General features: G+C 39.1%; 1 protein-coding gene across 2 annotated transcripts in view; it reads left to right on the top strand.

Moving 5' to 3' along the window:
* The window catches only part of LOC117414191 (ephrin type-A receptor 7-like), a 118,683-nt gene that overhangs the window by 70,821 nt on the left and 21,625 nt on the right, over nt 1-26,237 (top strand). For both annotated transcript variants that reach the window (XM_034023983.3, XM_034023984.3), the window contains exons 5-8: nt 1-321; nt 19,344-19,468; nt 20,735-20,897; nt 22,261-22,369. The exon at nt 1-321 is cut by the window's left edge and continues 15 nt beyond it. In XM_034023983.3, coding sequence (XP_033879874.3) covers nt 1-321; nt 19,344-19,468; nt 20,735-20,897; nt 22,261-22,369 — 718 coding nt within the window. The remainder of the gene's footprint in view (nt 322-19,343; nt 19,469-20,734; nt 20,898-22,260; nt 22,370-26,237) is intronic.

Here is a 26,237-nt window from a genome sequence, read left to right on the forward strand (position 1 = left end):
CCGTTAACCCTGTGTACAGCATGAAGCAGTCGACTGTCATAATAGAGTGGGGTCCCCCTGAGGACTCGGGGGGCAGAGGGGACGTCTCATACAGCGTTGTGTGCAGCAGGTGCTCTGGCCCTTCAGGGCAGTGTGAGCCCTGTGGCAGCAGTGTTGGCTTTGTGCCGCAGCAGACAGGATTGATTGACAGGACCGTTACCATTGTGAACCTGTTACCACACACGAACTACACATTCCAAGTGGAATCCCTGAATGGAGTATCAGGCTTGAGCCCCTGGCAGAGACAGTACGCCCAGATCAATGTCTCCACAAGCTTGGCAGGTAAGTGGAACTTTCATGCTTGATTTAGACACATGTAACCTACTCGCTAAAGCTCTTTGTTCCGGATTTCAATTATTGTGCCACCCAAAGTACCCCTCGAGCCACTGAATTCCATTACGATGGATAGCTTAGCCTCATTTCCCTAGCCCTGCTGCGTTCAGAGGCATCTCTGTCTGGTATTAGTCAAAGTAAATGCAGGGTGGATATATGAATACATGAAAGAATATCGCCAAGAAACTATCTCAAAATGATGTTCAATGTAACACTAAAGTAGGAGGTCACTGCTTTCTTAATTCTAGTTTTAGTTTTAACTGCATGGACGCTGGCTATTTTCCCCACAAAACAAGCTTCTTTGTGAGAATACCAGTAATTATTATATTTATTCTTTGTGTTAGATGGCTTGTATCAGTGCTGTGTAAGATACAAACTGATTTTCACCCCCTCAAGGCCAGTAAGTTCACTCAAGGGCAGCAGTGCTGGCCTCTAGTGGAGTGGATACCAGCTTGTATTGATCAGTGCCCAACAGCATATTCAACAGAAGGGCATTTTTTTTTTTAAGTTTTAATTTTTTGTTGTATTAATGATAATACAGCAATAATATGGCTGCAGGTGATATTTTTTACTTTAGAAGGCAACAACCTTTTAAAAATCCATATAGTGTACAGATTAAGGTTTACTACTTGACACAGTTTCTGTTGTTTATTGAACAAAAGAATGAGATCTTGAATATTAAACCCCCTACTGTTAAAAATAAAATGACTTCAGTCTAACCACTAATCATGCTTTGTTGAACTTATCTTGCGTTCCCTGCAAGCAACAGGGGGTTGGTCTCGTACTGTTATCTTTTAATAATTTTGTTTTAAACCAGGATGGTTTTACAGTAGGTTATGTTTTCTTTAGACAAGTGGTTTTCAAAATATCACCACTATTGGTGCCTTTCTAGCTAAATAGTAGAAGACATGCAGCTATGGCCAAATGTTTTACATCACCTAAATTTAAAAAAAAAAAAAAAAAAAAGACGATGTGACTATTTAACATCATGTAATAATCAAATAACGTACAAAATGATATCGCAAAAGTCTACCGGAAGCCATAATAGTACAGTCCATGCCACTTTATCGGGAGAAGGAAAAATAGCCTGAATAAGCGGCTGTCCCAATTAAACGAGAGGCAGTTGAGACGACCTTAGTCACACTTTTTTATTTTTAATGAAAAGAAAAATAATGAAATCGCATCACATTATGATTAAATGTTAAATATATCATTTTAAATTTAAAGGTTGTTATGAGCACTGTGCAAGTCTAAAATATATTTGATTGAAACACTTGTTATCGACCAGGCGAGATGTGTTGATTGCGTGGGTATTTTCTTTATGCCACAGGCGGTGTAACAATTGAATTTTTTTAAGTTAACTTGCTGCTTTTGAGTGATTTCTTTAAGCTGACCCTTGGGACTGAGTGCCAAGCTTGACGCCATACACTCTACAGCATTGATTGGATTGCGCAGTGCATGGCACAGGAGTACAAATTGAAGATTTATTTTATTTTATTCTAAATTGTGTGATTTCACCCATAACTAAACAAATATTTTAAAAAATGCTCAATCAGAGGTGAAACTTTAAGAAACTACGTCAAGCAGACGTTTCAGCTAGTGCCTTCTTCAGTACACTTTATAGTTTTACCTTTTAAATTGTACTTTTGGTGAAACCTTTTTAACAGATATGTTAAAAAAAAGATACACATAGCCTACAAACACATAGACATAGACATAGACATAGCTGATCCAATTTAAAAGATATAACCACCATGTCCATACATATGTTGACCAGCATGGCCATTCAGACTTCATATTGTGGTGTTGAATATGCTATCAGAATTGTATAGTATAAAAAAAATGTTTTATATCAATCCTCTGCTTCCTTTAAACTATTCATTTTAATCAGTAGATGCCTTATTGTTGAAAGGCACCTGACTTGTCCAATTTCCTGCTTTTTCCATTTGTCATTTTATCTTATTGAAAGTGACATCAAAAGGTAAGCTGTTTTAACTGGCAGGCAGCTGTGTGGACACTTGAGGCTTCCAGCTTTTTGTTTCTCTTATCTGCAGTAATTATTACTTCTTTTGCAGAAACTACAGGCTAGCCAGGATCCTCTCTCACCGAAAACAATGACCCATGTCTTTAGAGGTGAAAATGAATGAAATAAGATCATTATTAGCAATTCTGTACGTATTTTAAGACTAAATGAGGCTAATCCTTGCAAACGAGCTGTGGGAACATGGCAGGTCATGACAAATAATTAGTGAAGCACCGCTTTAAATATATATATATTTTTTTACTAGAATCCACTCTTATGACAAACAGTGGTCATGGAATAGGCAGAATGATATCATGCCAGTCAAACATTACAATAATTTAAGAAGTAATCCCAAGTACTGTATCTCTGAATTGTTTTCAGTATACAGTATAGTTTCAATCCAGCTTCAATCCAGCCTTTTAATGACTCACAAACTTTAAGTGAATGCAGTACTATCACATACCAAAGCAAGCAGATGTAAGCTACTTAACTTTCGAAGGATTTGGTGACCTACTTGAAGGTACAGTCCGTATACATAATGCAGGTACCCAAGCGAGGGGAATGAGAAGCCAAGTTGTGACTTTTTAAAGGGTGTCATGTACTGTGAATAGCCCAGCTGAGGTTCTGCAAACATGACTGCAGCTGGAAGGAAAAGAGACACTGGCCACACACTGTCAGGAACGATGTAGAGACCCCTGGCTCCAAGCCCACCCTTGAGGTCTTGCCAATTTTCAAAATAATTACAGGTTTTAATAAGCATTTATACTGGCACGTCTTTAACTCAAATTGAGAATGGTGAACTACAACAAGTATTAGTCCATTAAACACTGTACACAACTTCAGTCTCTAATAAACACACACACACTGCATGTCATCTAAATGTGACTATACTTAACACTGCAAAATAGCTATTGAACAGCAGACAGACCTCCTGGTCAGTAATCTTGCATGTACTTTTCAATGTCAAACAAGGTCTTTTAAAATGCAAGTTTTATGATTGTGGACGCTTGGAACCAAGGCCATGTACAGTACTTAGGAGAGCGAGAGAACATAGAAACTAAACCCGATATGCTTCATCGCTCCATTTTACTATCATATAGCTACATTTTATGATTGAAGAAGGTTTAGTCTACAGTTGAGTGCCACCGAAATGTGATATCTGTAAATATGCTGCAGCATATTGAATTTGTGCAAGGGAAATATAATCATTCCCATAGTGATCATCTATTCCAAAGCACCGGGAATTGTATTTGTACAAACCATTTAGAAGTTATACAAAAACAGCGTGGTTATTACTGGATACATTTAATTTACAAGATATGTGATAGGACTTGGCATTTCAGTTCATTGATTCTCCAAAGACATTGCTCATCATACATGTAAGGTATGAAGTGTAATACTGGCACCCAAAGCACTGACACTTATCTTTGTTTATTCATGTTAAGAGGAATCATTAACATTTGTAATGTACAGAGCCTTACGGTATTATATGCCAATATCACGTTAGACTCCCAGTGTCCTTCTTAACTATCCCATGACAAGATTGAATAAGATGATCTTTGTATCTCCATTTAACCCAATATTGAGGTGAACAATGAAATATACTGAGTAATAACCAGCAATTTCTCTGTAGCTGTGCTATACAGTGAATGGCCCTAGGATGTAGAATGTAATAGAGGTATTATGATCTAAACGCTTCTGGGAAGTGGTTGTCATTCTACAGATACAGTGCATGCATGTTCTTGTTATTCAAAATGTACTGTTTCTGTGGGAAGTGATTCGCTGGACCATGTCTGATTTGTTTCATTTATAAAAGCTCCATGGGAGTTGAAGAACCCATTTTTTGGAGTAATTCATGCAAAGGGATAATTTATGGTCCCACTGTTTTAGATTTTGACTGGCTATAAAACAAAAAAAGAAACAAGTATGATTTATCAACCATTGTAATTGATAAATGTTTGAGAAAAAAAAGAAATGATGCATTTAATAACAAAAAAAAATGTAAATATTCTTTCAGACCAAAAACAAAAAAAACAAAAAAAAATGACTGTAATGTGGCGTGTTTTTGGAAAGCATTTAGTCTTCTATGCTCTGGTTATATTTTTCAGTCCACGCTTATTTATGAGATTGCTCATGACATTTGATTTGTCTGGAAGACAGGTCTAGACTGTGTATTCAGCGGTCACAGCAAAATAAAAAAATTGTAATGGCTGCAAGCTGCAGTGTCCAATGTTACACTCAAATATAGTTCTTTGGTGTCTGTTAACAATGCCCCATAGTCTGCCTTCCTTCCCTAAAATCAACTTCCAAATTGGTACACTGTCAACCAGCAGCAGTATGAGGTTCTAAAAAACATATCACTCAAGCTCTGCCATAGTTATGGAACAACTAATGTTCCTACTGAAGCAAAACAAATGTTATACTGATAATCGCTAATAGATTGTCCATTTACCCTTGAAAATGTTGTTGGTTACTCCACAACTAACCCTTACCAGTCATACACCCACTTACCTGGCATGTAACCATAACATGAATAAAGAAAGAAAAACGAAAATAGTGTTGTGTCTGAAAGTGGCATTTGGCAATACAGAGTTCAAGTAATAATGTTTAATATGGTACTGTATTGGACTTTACACCCTTAGGGCTGAGACATCTGTGGCTCACATCCTGTATATGCTTTGCAGGGGGGGGGGGGGGGGGGAGGTGTCATAGATCTCTGGGTAGTTTTTTATGTGAAAGATCAGCTGTGCAAACTCTCAAAAACGTGTTATCAAAAAGCCAGTCATTGATCAGAAGTATTTTGAATCTCAAAACTTGATGCATATGCATAACCAGCTTCTGACACTTCTGTTATATGCTGGGTAAATGCACCAGCTGCGTGTTACTCCCTTTTCTCTTATCTTCAATATCAACATTCTTTAGCAAGCTGGTAGATGTTGCCCAGTTATTCTAAAGTGTAATGCATATTCTAAATTAAATATCACATTTCCTTTCTTCCACAGTCATTTAACAGTCATTCAGCGTCATTAAGAGGCACTTGCTGCAAAGTGTTACTTGCTTTTATTAATTCACGCAGTTACGGTTCCCTTTCAAAGACCAATTATGAAATAACTAACAATGTTCCTGCCTCTTTAGTTGTAATGTGTTACATGAATCAAAGTCAGTTTCTGTGTCTCATTGTGGTATTTTGATGATGATGTACGGTATTGCAGGTTGAAGCAGTGGGAAACACGTATAACCTGTTTCACACTCATTAATTGTCTTGCTACTGTGTCAGTCCCTTTAAAGGTAAGCAACACCATCTACAGTAAGACACCAGTAGGCCTTCGTACAGCAGTTGATTTTCACTGGAGGTCTTCTGTCCAACTTCTGACCAGGTCCAACCTTACTTAGCTTCTGGATCTGACTAAGCTAGGCTCCAAGGTGTACTAGATATCACTGTAAAAACTCTCCAATCGCTTTTATTACTGCCCCCTTCTTGGCCCAAGCAATACACTATTTGGCCAATTAGTTTGGCACAGACTCTATGCCAGACCAAAGTAAACTTGCCTCTCCTCTTCTATTATTGACTTACATACAGTACTTTCACAATAAACCAGATAAAGGTTTTTTGGAAGTCACTGTACTCAAAGTAATGAATTGTGGTGCACAGGAAAGACAATAACCACAGTTAAATCAGGCGCATAAACAAGGACTTGCCAGCGGTATCAGAATATTAAAACCAGGTTTTCTTATTGTGACTTATGAATAACCCTGCACAAATATATATTTGGGTTCAGGTAAGGGGATGCTAGAACAATAATGTTCTATATTAAACAACATCCACAATAAATAATAAAATGAGATGACTTTTTGCACTCCGGAGTTGAGGCAGTTCTGCTTGCCTGAGCACAGAGTTATACTCCTGCCACTGCGGCTACAGCCTTAGCATCGAAGAGTGGTGGTGATGTGTTCGTTCTGGCTGAGCATCCAGCATGCTGTGAGAGCAGAGCCTGGGGGGAGTGCAGGCAAGAGGGTGTAATCATGTACTTAAACACCAGCTGGGAGGAAACTGATGAGTGAGACAGAATAGAGGTGACAGAACGGGGGAGAGGTGAACCCAATGAGGTGCGGTCTAATGTGAGGTGTTGCAGACTCTGAGGGACAAAAAAAATCTCATGCAGTTTTGCACTTATTGCTGCCTGAGTTATTTATCTGGTATCACAAGATGTCAAGCAGGTTTACAGAATTCCGCTTGAAGTCAGTTACTGTAGCTTAGCCCAGTGGTTAGAGCAGTGGGCCAACTCCCATGGTTTCAAGTCCTTGGGAAGTCATTTTAGTGTGTGACCTTGATACAACATGGACAAGGTCGTACACTGAACGGCACTCGGTTTTCTTGCTAAAGAAATGTTTTTGGAGATCAAATTCTTGTGGTGATCATTTTTGGATCACAAATATATATATATATATATATATATATATATATATATATATATATATATATATATATATATATATATATATATATATAATTTAAATGAGATAATATGCATTCGATTCTGGAATACAACAATTAAAAAGTCCTATATCATTTTGTTAAGGATCCACAGACTCAGCCAAAAAAAAAAACTCTAGTAAGCGTATCTATTAGGCTTGTGCACAAACCTGGATCCCAAGCCAAATGCTGGGTTGATTCTACTGCTGAGCTAATGAAAAGCTGGGGAAGATAAGTTGCCTCACAGTGTAACTGGTCTCTTTAAACATATCTCAGCCTGCAGCGTTATCACCTTGAATAACTCTTACATTATTAAAAAAAAAAATCTATAATATTTGGGAGGAAAATAAATGGGAAAAGTCTGTTGGGTTGTTGAGTAAAGTGTGCTGCTACTTTTTCAGGGAGGTGTCTGCCTGTAAGTGGTTAGTCTGTCTCTGTAAAGCGTTTTTGAGACATTGCTCCTGTGGAAAGGTCCTTTATAAAAGGCAAGTTTATCCTAACAGAAGCAGACTATGGCCGAATAAAAGAGCTGCAGTCTAGCTGCACGGGGAAGAGCTGAGGGAGAGCTAAAAGTTGAGAGGCGCGAAAACAAAGAGACGATTGCTACCGGTGTTAGTATTACAAAAAGGTACTCGTTATTGAAATCTGTTTTGTTGGCCAACTTGCCCTTTTCTTTTGTGTGTTTTGTTTGTTTAAATCTTTATTTGTGTTTATTTGATAAAACACTGAGCGCCTCAGTTTCAACCCCAGTACTTCCTGTCTGTGTGTTCCTTCCGGGTCTGTGACGTCATCCACCTGTCATCTCTGCCACACACTTCACACAGCTACATTTATTTATGATAACCCTTGGTGTTTACTATTTTTTTAAGAGCAAGTACTGAAAAATAAAGCCAGTGTGATATATTGTTATATGCAGGTTATATAGTTTTCAGAAAGGGGCGCTATGGCAGAAATTAGTTGCACTTTGTATGACTAACTCTGTGTTCCTTTGACTTGTACTTCTTGACAACATCTTGGGTTCAGTTTCTCTGTTACCATCCTTGACTGTTTTCACTTAATTAGTGTCGAGTCAAGGTCCTTTGTAGTTGAAAGAAAATAAGGCCTCTAACTACAGAGGGAGAGATAGTCCTAGAATTTAATGAACCTCCTCCTGTATTAATCAGCTGTAGTTTACGTCTCAGGGGCCCAATGCTGGTCTTGAACTGTAGTTTATGATGACTAAGCTTCTTTCACTGAATGCTTCATCGGAAAGAACATTCCCAGTATTGTTTTAATTTGCAATTAGTTTTAGAACGTCTCCTTCTATCATGCTTACCGTCACTGGCTAAGACGATTCTTCAGTTGTCAGTTCTCATTCACGGTTGTTTTGTTTGTTGGAAACATTTAAAATGTCTTTCAGCTCAAGTAGGAGAGGAATTCCAGGCGACTTTACATCAAGTGATTCCCTTTTGAAATCTCTGCAGTGTAGAAATCACTTTTGGAGACCACATTATTCATAAGGGTGTTTTGATAGATAGGCAAGCTGCTGTTTTTGAAGAAAATCCTGTGAAGGAAAACAAGCAAATTTGGTGAGCAAGGCAGAATATCTACTACCCAATAGCTAGGTCATTGCTTCAGTGTGCAGTTACTCCCTTTCTCTGTGAAACTACAGGCCTGACTGCCAAAAAGAAGACATGTCCTTATGACAGAAAGATTTAGAACTTGTGATAGGTTTGAGATTATTTGTAATTATTAGGGAGTGGCCCTATATGATTTTTGTGTTTAGGTAATTGAATACCACAGACCCCAATCAGCACCAGTCTTGCACTGCCTCATTTTACCTTTGGTAACAAAGTCAAATATTAGTGCTAGTCAGGGTCTGAAACCAGACCATTGTGGGTTTTTTTTTATTTTATTTTTTATAGAAAATATTCAGACTAGGCCTACATTGATGCAACAAAATTAATTTGAAATTGAAAAGGTACATGCAGTTGCTATTTTTTCTCTTTGTATTTCCTTTTCACCAATATATGGGCAATAGCACTAAAGGGAGTCATTTGGTGAGCGAGTCATTACGGGGAGATAAGCACCCAGAAAATGAAAACAATTCTTTCTTAAATAATAGACGCTCATCCTGTCACATATATGTAAAGCATGTAATGACTAAACTTCACAGTTCATGAACGCGCTTCACCCTATGCATACCTACAGATACAACATGTTTTAGGCAACAAATAAAAAATGTTAAGGAAAGTAACAGAAAGATAGGTACTTGCACTGAAAGCTTTCAAGCTGATCCCCAAATGCAATTAAATTGGTTCCTTTCCTACATCATTTGTTCATCATAGATGTTCTTACGTTAATGATGGCTATTCAGCGGTCAGCATATAGTGGTATCTGTTTACTGCCTATTGCTAAGTGACAACAATAGAGGCAGTTAAGAGGACAGTCTAAATGACCAGCTGTAGGGGTCAGTCTTCCAAGAACAAGAGCTACACCATCTTTATGTAGACTGTTTCAATTTATTTTTTTTGCTTTAAGCATTCTTCCATTTAAGGCGTGTTTTGATTGCTCTGCGGTGTAATTAATTGTTTGTTATGCCCTGTGACATCCTCAGAAGACAAAGGCACTGGAAGCAGAATTTACCAAAGGGTCAATCTGGGAAAACGACTGAAGGTTGATGTAGGATTTTCCTCAACAGCATGAAATGCTTTCTTGGTTCTTAGCATTTCTGATAGCAAGTGCTACTCATATAAAATACCATGAGCCTCAGAGGTCTGGTTATTCCATTTTTATCTCCCAATATGGAGTTGTTTTTTTAATGAATTTGCATAGAAATCCATTTAATATCCAAAGTTAATGGAGATAAATGGAAATCATGTTTTGCCAGGCAATTTGATTAAAAAGGAAATGTGCTTTGATTCTGCTGGAAATCATTTTATTGGAGTTTGATCATATAGCCGTAAATTGCTTTCCTTTTTGCCTGTGCTTTTCTTCAAAGCTGTGTCTAAAACAAGGTAATTAAAAGGTTATGACATCATTTAGCAGTCGTATTTGAAAAACATTCTCAAGGGCTAATTATGATAATGGTTGAAGGCAGTTAAACTCAGCAAGAGTCTGAAATCACATTTGAATGGCTGTAGGACAGGGCAGCACAAGGTATTAGCAAGTCTCCTCTATTTCCCTTCTTACAAACCTACAACACTGAAATAAATGCAATCCTAATAGTAGGTCAATCCAGTATTGACATATATTTATGTTCTTCAAAATTTGGCAGTATTTGAGTGTTTAATAGTTGTGGATAACGGTGTATGTTTGCACCATTTAAAATACACTGTATTAAAAGCTTGGGCAGAATTGTATAACTATCTATTTTTAGTCCCAAGCTTAATTTTGATTTACGTAAAAAAAAAAAAAAAAATACATAGAATGTTATTATATTACTATGTACAATACTGTTTGGAAGTGTTATATTTGTGTGTTTGTTTTTTGGAAAACATGTACCCAGTGCAATATAGATTGAGTAGAATCTGTCAGTCTGGGTACAGCATGTATCATAATTGTGTAATTTAGATGTAAATGTATTTGTCGCTGGCCTGTACTTTATTTGATCTGGATTACAAAATGTCATTCTGCAAAATGCAAAGACCGCAGCTCCAAGACGATTTGATCCTGGGGGAGCTTTTATTGCCAAATAAAAAGCACTTTTTCAATTTCTGTGATCATATAAATGATAATACCTGTCTCTCTGTACCAGATGCCTCTGGCTGTGAAAATACACAGTGCCGTATTCATTCCGGGCATTTGACCCAAATTAAATTTCAGGATAATAGCAGCAAGAGTTTGCATTTATTTTAATATCCGGCACAAATTTATTTTAACCCTGTTTGACTATCGGAATACTAATTGCTATGATTAAAGAGAAACAACATGAGTCTAGAGAAACAAAAATAGTGGGCAAGCACGGTCAAATAATGAGAGGAGCAGAACCAACAAGAGAATGACAGAGGACACATACAAAAAGATATTAAACAGGTAAAAATATAAATATTCTGAAATGTAGATAATTATCTAGATGAGCTTATGGTTTAATCAGTAGTTTATTTCTCAGTGCTCCAACATTCTGTAATAATGGACAGACAGAGACGTCAGTATAGGAAATTCAAAGAATGTTTGAAACACATTTTGATAAAATATGCAATCTTATGCATTGAGAAGTTTGGAAGAAAAGTCAATCAGTAATTGGCAGTGAATTCATATTAGATATCGAATACTAATCTTGAGAAACATCTACCATGGTCCCTAAATGAAGGTGCACAAAACCGTACAGTCTAAGTCTTAGTAGAAAAAAAAAATAATACAGTACATCAAAGCTTTTTCATATAATATACCTCAAACAATCTTGTATAAAACTGTGAAAACCGTACGTGCATGTTCATGTGAGTTCAGTTTTCATTTAACTTTTTGACCTGTGAATTTTCTCTTCCTTTGCAGCTGAAACAAGCTTATCCAGATAATAGTCAACCATTTCTTATATTCCAGCTCCCGAACCTTTCTATCAGTGCTGACAAACTATGCCATTCTTCCTTTGTCAATTTATTTTCTCTCTCTCTCTCTTTTCAGAAAACGTGCAAATTTGCTTTCTGTGTTTGCTGGCTCTACTCTTTCATGTACAGCCCTTTCTACCAGGGGAGTCTGGGACTGATAACGCAGCAGATTGTGTGCAGGCAGTGCATGTCCGCTCTTGCTTATGTATCCACAGTTAGCACTTGGCTTAACAGTGTGGTTGCTGGCTTTGGTTTATGCCTCTCCCATACGGTATCCACTAATCCATAAATGTTGAAATCAGCCTCTCAGCCAGGGAACACCCTTTCCCTGGGATAAATTAATAACTCCACAGACTGTCGCTGTAGGCACACAATCTTCAGTGGTAGTGGTTGTATAGTTATATCATCCCCCTTAGATTTATATGTTTGGGGATGCAGTATAGTGTGTAGCTATTATGCTGTGTTGGTGATCACTTTGCAGATTGGATGTATCACTTGTAAAAGCTTACTAAAGTAACAGGGTGGAGGCTGGGCACGAACCGGTGACCCCGTACACCACAATCATACGTCTAAACCACTATGCAAAAGAGCCGGGCTTGTCAGCATTTATGTTTAAGAGCTTTTAACCTCATCTCATCTCAACGACAGGGGATAAAATCCGCAACTGCAGTGCATCACCAAACACTGTAGTAAAGGCATGGGAAACATTGCTGTGTCATTTTACCACACTAAACTTTTATAAGGGCCAGATTTGTAGACATCGCTGTTTCATGCAATGCAATTTCAAGTACTCCTTCACTGACAAAACAGGTTTAGTTATCCAGTGCAAATGTTATTTTTTTATATCAACCAAACTGGGTACTTACTGGAGAGGTCAAGCAACGAGACAGGACAGAGAGTAGGAGACACTTTTTTACACACAGAGTAGTGAGTGAATGGGTTACCAAGCCATGTTGTTGATGCTGAATCACTGGGATCCTATAGGGCCCAATAGAGCAAGCAGCTCCGAGGAACAATAGCAGCATTGACCTCTCATTCGTACATCTTCTTATGTGCTCATGTTCTATATGGGTGTTTCAATTCCCAGCTATTGATGATTAGCAGCAAAGCAACAGCAGGACATGGTTAGAACTGGATAAATGGAATAAACATAGTCTGTTAGAAAATGTAACAATCTCATTGTCACTGTCTTGATGGCACTTTCATCTTTTTGAATGAAATGGGAAGTTAAAAAGGACAGACCTGAACTTCACATTAAAGGGAACCTTTAGGCTGTGAGGTTCCTTTTTAAGAAGGGCTGTTATCAAAGGAAAGTCCAGCCGTTTGATGTCCTGCACGTTTGACTTGTCCTACAGTAGCTCTTTATACTTGTGTGCATGTACAGTATACACAGACTACTAAAAACACGCTTTGTGCATAATGTGTGATCTTGTTTTTTCTTCAGCCCTATCTTTCAGTCGGTGCAGGTCTACATAATGATAATTAAACATTACTCTGTGTGTGTTTTATCACTTGTCATTTCTGTGATTGTAATTTGCATATATGTTTTCCTAAACGCTGCTTTATTTGGATAGAGAGCGTGACTGGCGTTCATTGTCAATTGAAGTATAGTCTTCAGAACATTCCTGTCTGTTGTTATTTGATTTACAAGATAGAAAAATGTCTTTGATTTGATAAGAATCTAAAATATAGTGTTTCTGTTCACGGGCCATTTTGTCTTATGATTGATTATCAAACAAATACAGCACAATGTAGGGAAACAAATGGGGCCTTGATCTAAAGACTGTAGCTTTGAACCCTGAGGCTTGGAAGAGTTACTGAGAGAGTGTTAAAATACCTCATGGATTACTTCTTTAACCCTTGGGCTATAGTTTACTGCTAGCGTCCACACATACAGACAGTATTCCATACATACCTGTGTCAGCATTTGTTTGGGCTTCAAAGGTCAGGTTTCAGTTTTTCTTAGGCCCTGCCTAAAGGTTCCCTTTCATGTGCAAGTCAATCTTTTCAACTTTATAATTAAAATAAATAATAAGGATATCATGGTATCTTTATATATATATATACCTCCAATGTTATGATATAATTTATATTTATGTTTTTTTAATCAATTATCCACATTTTTATGTACCAACATTACCTTTTTCTTTGTGATTTTGCTCCTTTTGGTACATAGTTTTTTCAATGTTATATGTGTGTGTGTGTGTAGAGCTTGCTTTGTTGGTAATATTATAATATCATTGTCCTTGAGTTACAGGTATTAGAATATCAAATTTAAATAAAACATTTCAGCTCAGAATGAATTTAGTTAATGGACCATTAAGAATCAGGTCAAAGTGAAAGTTGGTAGCAAGAAGAAAAGAAATATGAATAATGTATTGCTCTTTTTTAAGTAAAGATTAATGAGCTCTGCAATAAATAGCACTTGCAGACCAGTTTAAGCTGAATTTCCTGGGAATCATTCCGTAGGAATTAAGATGTGGCGAAGTGTGGCTATCTGCACTTAAGAAGACTTTTTTAAGTTTAAGACTACAAGGGGAACGTGCTTTACAGTCAGCTAAATCTCCTAATACAGCTGTCTGAGTTTGACGTTCCATTTCCACTTTGCTTGAGGATTTTACTGTGGCAGTGTTGCAGAAGCTAAATAGAGGCTGCTTAGTAAAATACTGTGTGCTTGTGCAACAGAGCTGCTTTGTGGCGGTGTGTGAAGCACTGTGGTATGGATTCTGACCTCCGAAGTGATACAGGATTACAAATTTACTGGAACCTCCCATTACAATATTCTTTACAAGAGCACTTTATCTTGTAAGCAGTTTACCAATGCAGTTCTGAAGGAGTCCGCTGAAGGAGCCTCCTGATTGTGTTGGACTGTCACAAAGACGGCCGGAGTGGGTGGCGTCAGACCAGAAAGGAATTCAAACACAAAGACAGTGGTTGATGATGAGCTGAGTGCAATGGCTGCACTCAGCGTTTATTAACAAATAAAAGGGTTGAAAACAGCACAAAACACGGGACACGGCACTTCACGCCAAAATAAACAGGTAGACAAAACGGACAGACACTAACAAACAGGGACGAACAAACACGGTGAGTGAAAACACTATTTACTTTATATTTACGTTCTTCCGTTCTTATTTTAACTCTCCTTCTCCACACTCGTTCTCCACTCACCGAACACCAACCCCGACTGAGTGAAACTGTGCATCTATATATACTGTTGTGCTGGGATTCAATTACTAATTAATTACTCACTTGAATCCCAGCACGTGAATTCATTACGTGCAACCCCGTGCCACACATTATACACATTTTATCTGCACGTGAAGTGATGTGCCATCCTCGTGCCTAAATATAATTATACACTTTAAACACACGTGAAACACAGACCCGTTTATATCCCGTGTACCAATCTATACACCAACATTAACATACGCACGCATATACACAACACAGAACACACAAATGCACACAGGGGCGGGGCACTTTGCCACATATACCCCCCCTTGTGCGCAGCACACATGGCCTCAACGGCCACCTCCCCCCTTAAATACCCAGCAGTCCAGGCCAAAGTCTCGGGCTGGGAAGGGAGGCTTTAGTGGGCCCATGGCTGGACATGCTGTCAGCTCCCCTGCCGGTAGTGGCACGGCCGACAGCATGCTGGTCCCGTCCTGCAGCGAAAAAGCTGCGGGGGCAGGTGGTCCCCCGACCTCCCCCTTCTTCATAGCCGGCAGCTCCCTCCTGTGGGGCTCCGGCCACAAGAACTCCTGCAGCGAAACTGCTGCTGGGGAAAGTGGTCTCCAGACCTCATCCCCCTTCTTCGTGGCTGGCAGCTCCCCTTTCTGGGGCTCCGGCCACCGTACTCCCTGCGGAGGTACGGGCAGCAGAGGCAGCTCCAGCTCCTCTGCTCCAGGCGGTGGCGGAGGCAGAGGCAGCTCCAGCTCCTCTGCTCCTGGCGGTGGTGGAGGCAGAGGCAGCTCCAGCTCCTCTGCTCCTGGCGGTGGTGGAGGCAGAGGCAGCTCCAGCTCCTCTGCTCCTGGCGGTGGTGGTGGCGGAGGCAGAGGCAGCTCCTGCTCCTCTGCTCCTTGCGGTGGTGGTGGCGGAGGCAGAGGCAGCTCCTGCTCCTCTGCTCCTGGCGGTGCTGGCTCCCTCTGCTGTGGCGGCTGGGCATGTGCGCGCCGTGCTGCCTTCAGCAGCATAGCGAGAGGCTGCTGGGGGACACCAGCATCCTGCCCTTCTCCCCCCCAAAAATTTTCAGGGGGTTGAGCCTGTAACCCCTCCCCTTCCGGCTCTTGGGGCTGAACCAGCAGGCATTTTCCCTCTGCTGGTGGCTTGGGTCCCAGGGCTGTGGAAGCCCCGACTTGCCTCCCTTTGGGCTGTGGACGCACCGACTCCTCCCTTTTGGGCTGTGGACGCACCGACTCCTCCCTTTTGGGCTGTGGACGCACCGACTCCTCCCTTTTGGGCTGTGGACGCACCGACTCCTCCCTTTTGGGCTGTGGACGCACCGACTCCCCCCTCTTGGGCTGTGGACGTTCGGGCTCCCCCCACTCAGGCGTAGGACGTTCGGGCTCCTCCCACTCAGGCGTAGGACGTTCGGGCTCCTCCCACTCAGGCGTAGGACGTTCGGGCTCCTCCCACTCAGGCGTAGGACGTTCGGGCTCCTCCCACTCAGGCGTAGGACGTTCGGGCTCCTCCCACTCAGGCGTAGGACGTTCGGGCTCCTCCCGCTTGGGCTGTGGACGCTCAGGCTCCTCCCGCTTGGGCTGTGGACGCTCAGGCTCCTCCCGCTCGGGCTGTGGAGGCAAAACCAGCAGGCATTCACCCTCTGCTGGTGGAGATGGGGACAGCAGGTACTCACCCTCTGCTGGTGGAGATGGGGACAGCAGGTACTCCTCTGCTGGTGGTCCTGCTACCTGGGCTGCTGTTCCATTTATGGTTGCCTCCAGGTAGCTGAGGACAAACTCCACACCTTCCTCCAAGGTGTTTGGGGTGTGTTCCTCCTGATATGCCTCCCATCTCTCACAGTCCATCATCCACAGAGCCCGGACGACCATGGGCAGAGACTGGGCCTCCAGCCCAGCATTCTCTAGGAACCAGCCCCGCAGTTTGATGGCGTCTTCTGCCATTGACTCTCTCTTTTTTTTTTCCCCCAAAACAATATTTGTAATCCTCTTTTTTTTTTTTTTAAATCCAGACCCCTCCTGGTCTGACGCTTGGAGGCGCGGCTATCCCACGATGACACCACGTGTCACAAAGACGGCCGGAGTGGGTGGCGTCAGACCAGAAAGGAATTCAAACACAAAGACAGTGGTTGATGATGAGCTGAGTGCAATGGCTGCACTCAGCGTTTATTAACAAATAAAAGGGTTGAAAACAGCACAAAACACGGGACACGGCACTTCACGCCAAAATAAACAGGTAGACAAAACGGACAGACACTAACAAACAGGGACGAACAAACACGGTGAGTGAAAACACTATTTACTTTATATTTACGTTCTTCCGTTCTTATTTTAACTCTCCTTCTCCACACTCGTTCTCCACTCACCGAACACCAACCCCGACTGAGTGAAACTGTGCATCTATATATACTGTTGTGCTGGGATTCAATTACTAATTAATTACTCACTTGAATCCCAGCATGTGAATTCATTACGTGCAACCCCGTGCCACACATTATACACATTTTATCTGCACGTGAAGTGATGTGCCATCCTCGTGCCTAAATATAATTATACACTTTAAACACACGTGAAACACAGACCCGTTTATATCCCGTGTACCAATCTATACACCAACATTAACATACGCACGCATATACACAACACAGAACACACAAATGCACACAGGGGCGGGGCACTTTGCCACATGGACCCATTACAGTCATTAATTCACAAAATAACCAGTGTGGGGAACTCTTTATAAACTGTAAAAGTATCTAAGGAGTAGAATCTCTTCATTCGTTTCTTGGTGGCTGAGGTGCAGAAGGCTTATTCACTTTCTGTCATGCCTTTCACCTCTGGTGCCCCTGGTTCAAATCCAGCACAGGCCACAAGTGAAATGTGTATGGTGCCCAACTTAGCACCCAGTGGACATTAACCCACGTTATAAAACAGACACATGATTATCAATTTCCTGTTAAAAGACTGCATATCAAATTAAATGTATGCGATAATGTGACATTATTTGTTTTGGCTTAATACTATCTGGAAATGGCTGTGATGACTTCTTCATATATATATATATATAATATCGCTCTGTACACTAGAAAGCCATGCTGAAATATTCATTTTAAGCTTTTAAACATGTATTTATTATTCTATTTTGGGTTTAATTTATGATACTTGTACTCCACTTCCTACAAATGGATATGATTACTTAAAATGATCATATGTAATAAAGTTATAATGAAAGTTATTAGTGATTAAATGGTATTAATATTCACATGCAGTACATCCCTGGGGCCAGAAACATAAATATCACTTTTTTTTTTTCTAATTTCCTTTTGATTTAGGATTTGCATTATATTTGGTTCCATCCTCCTACACTTAAACACAAAGAAGGACATTCTGTATTCCAGTCACAGCCCAATACAGATAATCATCGGCATCATTAATCCCAGATAATAGTTTTGTTTTTTGAAAACAGTTATTACGTCTTCATTTACAATCACATAAACTTTGCTGTCTTTTTTTTTTTTTCCAGAAACGTATTTGAACTCAGGATTAAGAAAATAAAAAGATATAAAAATGTAAATTACCAATCCACAAAATTTCAGTCCTTGCTTAGTATCCGATTAAAACTTTTGCTCAAAGAAAGAAACGCTTCATTGAAAATGCAAATTAGAAGCCATTGATGTCTAATAGCAGCCTCATTTAATACATGTACAGGTGTTTTGCAAATGTAACAGCCCTCTCAGGCTGTTTCAAAAGTAGAGTAGCTTCAAATACAGTTCCCCTAGCATTTAATTTTGCTTTTCCCATAGTCTACCATGTTTTTGGGGTTTTTTTTGTAATTTTTAAATACAGTCTCTGGGCTTTACAGTGGCTGCCTATGCTTTATTATACTTCGCTATGGTAAACTTTAGCCACAGTGTCATATGTAATACAGTTAGAACCACCACATGCTCCTGTTATAGATTTACATATACATGTGGTGTGGGGGCCATATGTTTTTTTAATTTTACTTTCAGTATGTGGGTGGCTGTCATGAATATTTAACCGCTAGATATAAAACCCCATGCTTGTGTGTCAGTTTTACCATTTGCTTCAATATCCTTCACTAACTTTACTGACTGAGTCCGACATCTTCTCCTAGATAATTTCAGGTCAGATGGTAAGAAGCCTTTTTCTCTTTGAAAACTGGAAAGCCATTCCTTTATCCATTAAACTGAAATGAATTAAAAGCTATTTTCACTGTTGCTGCAAGGCAGTTCAACTGCAGTGTATTCATTTATTAAGAATTAAATATACCGGCCTCTGCTATACAAGACTAATCTGTGCTCACAACCCTGTCTAAAATTATTTCAAATTGGTAAAGATATTTTAAACCTTTTCTTTCTTCTTCTTTTGGGCTTTTTGTTGTAGAATATTAAACAGGAGAAAAACCTTCTGAATTTCAAAATGTCATGTAATAGATAATTCAACATCAAGGATGATTATAAAACTGGAATTGGAAAGTCATTTGAGTCATTCCTGGTCAGATTATGTGGTGTATTAACCCCATAGCTATTTTAAAACATAGTTTCTGGTCCAGCAAATACAATCTAAGGGCATTGCATGAAAAAAACTGGTATACAGCAGCAAAGCAGGAGTGCAGATAGTCTTCATAGTCACTCTGTCATCAGTTTCTACAAGTCAGCTTGTATTCATCGCCCTGTTGTATATATGACTTGTATACTTTGCAGAAAATGTTCAACGTTAACTGTTCATCTCTCTGTCTGTTGCAGCTCCCTCACTTATCAGCAACATTCACACCGACAAAATCGACCAGAAGAGCATCACCTTAGCATGGCGAGAGCCCAGCTACCCAAGCAACAACGGAACGGAATATGAAATCAAATATTACGAAAAGGTCTTTCACTCATTCTTTTTTTTTTCTAGAAAATGTCTATTATGTTTTTCACTGATTTTTAAATGTGTACAGCAGGAAAAAAAGAGATCAAACTTTTGAAGTTAACAAAAGAAGATCATGAACATAAATGAAAAGTAGCTGAACTAAAACATGTGTAATACATGCAGGTGCTTTCATTACTGTGCTACCATTTACTATGACGAGCTGAATGAAAAATGTTCCCATTGTACTAATCTTCTATATTCATTTAATTAGACCAGCTGCTCATTTGGAATTCAGAATCCATTTCGTGTTGACATCATAGCAGGATTTCTGAGAACTGCTTGCTGTAGAGTGGTGTTTTTTTTCAGTGTGTCATTTTTTTGCATTTATGGGATATGATCACTCGTTGTGATCACTTCAACTCCCTCTGCTGGTACATGTGTGATTGAGGATGTTTTTCTAAACGGAATGAGGTGGAAAAACATTTGGAAGCAAACTTTCCTTTCACTCCAGGCGCTGGCATCTTCTTCAGGCTCGCTGTCAGAACTGCCGTAAATGATACAAAACACGACGCAAAATGTATGCAAATTAGCAAAATGGTCATGATTCGTCACGCACACATGACCTTTCCTTAGCACTACCTTAAATTAACATAATACTCAGGAGCCATTTACTCGCCAGCATCTGTGTTTTCATCGTGTCCCCTTTTAAAATGACTTTTTTTTTTGTAAATTCAGATTCTGGGGGGGGGGGGGGGGGGGGGTCACGTGCCCCCCCTTGCATCTATCTGCGGACGCCCATGGGTACAAGCTATTTAAGATGACAGCTTCCAGTGGGGTGTGCAATATAGAAATCAATGAAGGTTCCTTCAAAACCAAAAAACTAACCAAAAAATGTTTTAAACTGAAAACTATTTTTAACATTCAAAGCCTCTGCAGAACTTAGTGTAACACGTGGAACATAAATTGCCACTTTATCAGTCTTAGTATTACACATTTAAAGGGCCTTTCTATTAGAAGTAATTCATTCCGCAAGTGACACACTTGGTTTTGTATAGCAAGTGAGACCTTCTGAGAAACCATAGCCACTGGTTCATGAAAATGACAAAAGATTAATATGTGTTTGTTATAACCCAAGACAAGAGTATTACTAAAACATAAACCACTGTCCTTCTGTTAAACTAAAATACATTGTCGTTAGAGTGTATGGTTGTAAGGAAGGGGCTTAAACACATACGTCTCACATCACAAAGCGTTCTTACTCCAGTGTATTTGTATTTCACAGGACCAGAAGGATCAAAGCTACTCGACAGTTAAAACAGCATCCACACCAATGACAGTGCATAACCTCAAGCCAGGGACTGTCTACGTGTTCCAGATCCGAACCCTCTCTTCCACCAACCACGGAAGCTACAGCCCTCCCTTCGAGGTGGAAACACTAGGAGAATGTAAGCCTTTCAACCAGCAATGTGATGCAAACCTGGTGCAAATTCAGACTTTCCCTTTGAGAGGAACAATGAAAATGACAGAATGTAACTAATGTAACTACAGTGTAGTTAATGTACTTCAAGGTGCATCCTAATTATTTTACCAAGAAAATCTCATTGAGTTGAATCATTTCATTCTCAAGTGCGTCCGGGTCTTTATTCAGCTGTAAGAGGCCTCTTTCTGACTTGCATAGAAATTTCACTGGCTCCTTAAGAACCGAAAGCTTAAATGACATCATTTTTTAAGTATTCCTTTTTGTGAAGTTTTTTATTTTTTTAATTCAGCCTCTCTCTCTCTCTCTATATATACATATATATATATATATTAATCATTTCAACATATATATATTGAACAGCGCTTGGAATCAGAATAAAGCAGGGTGCCATTCCATAGGCAGTTTAAAATTGTAAAAAAATCTGAATGAAATCTCCCTCAGGATGATTTTTAAAGATGGCGTTTAACAGGGCTTTAAATTGCCTCCTTTTACCACACTGGAGACACTTTCAGCATGAAATTAATCCAATACAGTTCTATATCCAAGTGTGGCCTCCTTAAATGTTCCACTCTTTGGTTTTTTTTAGGTATTATAGAAAGGCAGGGAATGTCATTTATACACTGTAAAGTTTAATAGCAGTGTACATTTTGAAAGTAAAACTAGCTGAAGGATGGCATCTTGCTTTACTGGTGCTGACAGGGAATTCAGAGCAAACCCAATTCACAAGGGTTAAATACAGTTGCCCATTTTACCTAATGGCCAATGATATATCTATTCAATTTTCAATTCAAACTGCTGCATAATGAAGTGGTGTTGAATAAAAGCCCATAGCCAGCACGCAAGAACTAAACTAAAATATTGATGGCAAAGCTCAACCTGCGCCTGACAGATTCATTTTAAAACCATTTGGGTTGTAAATATAAATTCTTAAATAGGTTGCTTTTTTTGATATCTTTTGCTATTTATGATATCATTTTGTTCTTCCCATCTGAAAATGTACCTTTAAATAAAATTGTATTTTATGTGGGTGCACTGCGACATAATCATTAATTGGGAAAAGGTTGGGTCAGAAGTATCAATTTTATATTCCACATTGAAATTCTGGAAAGAAAATAGGTTAGCAGCCACTCATGTGGCTAGCTAGAGTTATTCAGAGCCCATAAGAAAGATGGTGCATTGTCAAAGCATTGAGAGCGGAAGCTGTCTGAGGTGAGTGTATATAAATTATTCACAGCCAGTATTGTAAATTTGAAAATAAGAGGCAATAAAATGTAGTCTGAATGAATAGCGGTTATATATGTATTTATTTATTTGTCTTGGTTTTGCAGTGGCTCTGGCGCCTAGCGAGCAGAACCCTGTCATTGTCATTGTGGTGGTGTCTGTGGCCGCATTCATCATGCTGCTTTCCATGGGGGTCGGTTTAATGATTTGGAGAAGGTAAGAGAGCACCATTCCTTTATCATATTCCTATTATGAGCTGTCACAGTCAAAGCACTTTGTCATTACACTTGGTTCCAGCGCACAGGCTTGAATGGAATAGAAGGCTCATAAACATCAAGAAGAAATGTGAAAGACGGAAAAAGTCCGGAGATGGGCACGACTGCTTTTAAAATATTATGTTTTATTGTTGAAAAGCCTTGCATGCCAGTAGTTTGTTGGGGAGGCTCAAACACAAAGTGAGTACAAAAAAGCACTTCATATTATATATATATATATATATATATATATATATATATATATATATATATATATATATGATATCCGCTCTTTTATCAGTGTTTAAATGAAGAAGCCTTGAAACAGAACAAGCTTTCTATCTGTGAGCAGTCGTCATGATTTTAGTCAAGTGTTTTTATGCATTATGATTAGGGCTAGAACTATATTGTTTATGTATAGTAAATGTTACTTTTCTAAGTCATGGGGGTTTATTTTAATGATTGAAGCAGTGGTAGGAATGATGTCAGAGTCCTCAGGCATCACCATGTCCATGAAACACTGCATTATGGGAAGGTAGACTGAGAGCACAGGGCACAGCGTAAATCACTTTTAAGAATAAATATTGCACATGTTGGTTACCATACTTTGTTGTATGGATCAACTATTTTGTATTTGTAATAAAGGGGAATTGAATACATATTAGATCATTCAATAATAACTGTGAATCGTGTGTATTGAAGTCTTGTTACTGTTTATCACAAGCATCTCAGTGTCTTTCCTAGTATTACAGTAAAACAAAATCTATTTTTCTTTGGGAATTTGATAAATCCACACAATTCAGGACCTTGTTGAAACAATTCTTCTTCAAAAACCATGCAGTGAAATGCGTTCAGTAGAAATACAACTATCAGAGGTTTTAAAATATGAGGACTTGTGAAATCCCAATCCTGTTGTAACATTTGGAATTACAAACTGCAGTGTGAACAATATGGAGCATATGATTGTTATAAATGTAATGCCCGGGCTCCCAATCCTGGCCTCCGTGGAATTGTGGAGCCTGGTAAAAATAATTCAGAAATGCATCGCTTAATTTGACATGCGCTTTAGTTTAATGGTCTGTCTAATTTATTAGTTTAAGAGTTTAATTGGTTATTAAATGATCATTTTTCTTCTGAATTTACTGCAGTTGAATAATTGAGTTTTAGCTTTATTATTGTTTGCAACAGGTGGTGTTTGTGATTCCAGCATCTTAAAGATAATGCCAGTGCAATCCCACTACTGTCTTCCAGTTCAGAAATGCTACTTTCAATGAGGACACTACTTTGGGAATATATTCTCAGTAGGGAGTCTATGCAATCAAATAGAGTGTGTCTGTTGTCAACAGTAGTTTCAAACCTTTATTCATGAAAACCTACATCTTTGTCACTAGTGCTGCTACTCACAACAGCAGGGGGTTGTTAAAACTACAAGATTTGTTTTGGCTCAGGCAGCAAAAGAGAAATTCAAATAGAGAATAGGGTTTTACTAAAAGTTTTAATGTTTAGTTTATACTAATAACGATTTACATGGCAATTGTACTCTTATGGTAAAATCATTTAAAATGCATCTCTGTCAAGATGTATGTCTTCAGTAATGTTATGCTCCTTAAATAGTCATATTGTGGGGCTTAATGCGCCAAATGTGGCTCAAGAGCCATTCATTGGACAGGCCAGGTCTAGGCTGCTGTTGACCAAACCAACTCAACTGGCATCAAAGGCCAAATGTGTCTGTCAAACAGCAGGCTTTGTAAGGTCTGTGTGGAAACTGATTCAGTAAGCAATCAGTCACTAAATAAAAACTACAAGAAATTAAGCATAGCAGGCATATGTTATAGGTAATGCCTTCATCAGCGTTATTGGACTAATCATTTCTGTACATGACTTGTAAGCCTTAGGTTACATACAATGTAGCTAAAAGTCAGACTCCAGAAGGTATAGATGCAACAGAAATGTGTGTATGAGATGTGTTTCTACCCATGCCATAGCTGACCTTGAATACCCTTCATTCTCAGCTTTGTAACACCTGCCATTATGCGCTTGCACCCCCAAAAAATCACTGAAACAAATACAAAAAGAGGTCCTCCAAACCCTTTCCAATGAAATACAATCCAACCTGAGCATTAATCTTTCTGATAAAAATTGATTAAACCGACTCAGTGTGAAATGGTGTTCATTAATTCTGATCTAAGAATATACAGCAAAGAGCGCAGTCTATCATTCAGTAAATGTTGTCATGAAACATGATAGATCTGGTTATCACTAGGAGTGGGAACAGTCTATAATTCAGGTCAGCTAAAACTGACAGGGCCCAGCTTACCATATAAAAGTTTACCATAGTAAAATCACAGTGTAATAAAGCATAGTGAAAGCATGGTAAATCATTAGAGGTATGGTATATGTATGTGACAAACTACAGTATAGTCCAACCATGAGAAAAATGTAAAATTACTGATCAGCTTAACCGTGACAGAAAACTGTTAGAAGGGTACCTTTGATCCTAAATAGGAAGAATAGATGTGAATACATTTATGAGTTTGTTTTGTAGAATAAATAGTGCAGATCTGAGGATTGACACATTCCACTCAAAATTACACCAATTCAACTTTTCTGAAGGCATGCCACACCATAGAGCAGTCCACTGCAGTGCTCTCTGGTGGAGTATTCACTTCAGAGGGATCTTAAAACTCACAAACCTGCTCCACAGACAGTGTCAGGAAAGCAGGCTAGTAGAATATTCTAAGTGGAAAGGGACTCTCTATACTGGAAAAGAATCATGGGGAGTTCTGATTGGTGCAAGGCAAAGCAGGGCTGCTCGAATAGTATTGCAGCTTTTCAAAGTGCATACAAACTTAGAAATTAAAAATTCAATTGCACAATGATAAAGTGTGTGGGGGGGGGTGTGCTAAAATGGCACTGAAGCTAATATAAACCATCTTCAAATCTGTCCTGACTGATACAATCAGTTGTAATTATGTTTATTGGCCATTCAAATAAATGCACTATAGTCAGGCCACAAGATTAACATTAAATCACGTCCGACTACCTGAAAGCTTCTTACCACGTAATCGGGGTCCGATTGTAAAGAAAGGGGCGCTGCAGTCAGGCAGTTCTTAATGTTCTGATAGATCCTAAAGAGAGGTAACGTCTTTTCAACATGTCAGCCTTGTCAAGGGAATCAGTACAGCTCTTTTCAAACCCGTTTTGAATTCACCCAATTTTTCAAATGACTTGTAGTTGATTTTGCAGCCCGTTAAGCAACATCTTTGATCAGCACGACACCCAGACAATGGCAGTGCTGCATCATGAGACCCTAATAGGAGGGCTACATCTTGAATCTCTGCCTTTTTTATATGACTGTCACTATTCATTTCCACAAAAGAACGTAAGATTGTGATCACCAGAGTGAAGCATAAAATAAATCATCGCTTCTGTGAGCGAACATCCAAACTATCATTGTGTTTGTTTTGTAATTCTGAATGGCTCTGTTGGAGTTTCTTCACTGTCTGACCACACTTTGCATGCTCAAGGGCAATAGTTATTAAAACACTTTGACCATGAATGGCACACATTCTTAATTATTAGTTGGTAATGGTAATTAACCATTAAAATAATTGCATGCATGCTTAATTACGCGATCCCATTTGAATTGTCTTAAGTGGTTTTTAATGGCACTGAAGCCTGATTATTAAGCCTTGTATTTTATTTATTTTGCTGATCACTGCATGACCGAGTTTCATCAATAATTATTCAATTGTTGTGGTTTGTTAATTGGGGTGCCCTATGGTTCAATATGACAGTTTGGGACAGTTCAGATTTATTTTTTTAAATCA

This window comes from Acipenser ruthenus, chromosome 25 (genome assembly GCF_902713425.1).
Source record: "Acipenser ruthenus chromosome 25, fAciRut3.2 maternal haplotype, whole genome shotgun sequence".
Taxonomy (NCBI): Eukaryota; Metazoa; Chordata; class Actinopteri; order Acipenseriformes; family Acipenseridae; genus Acipenser; species Acipenser ruthenus.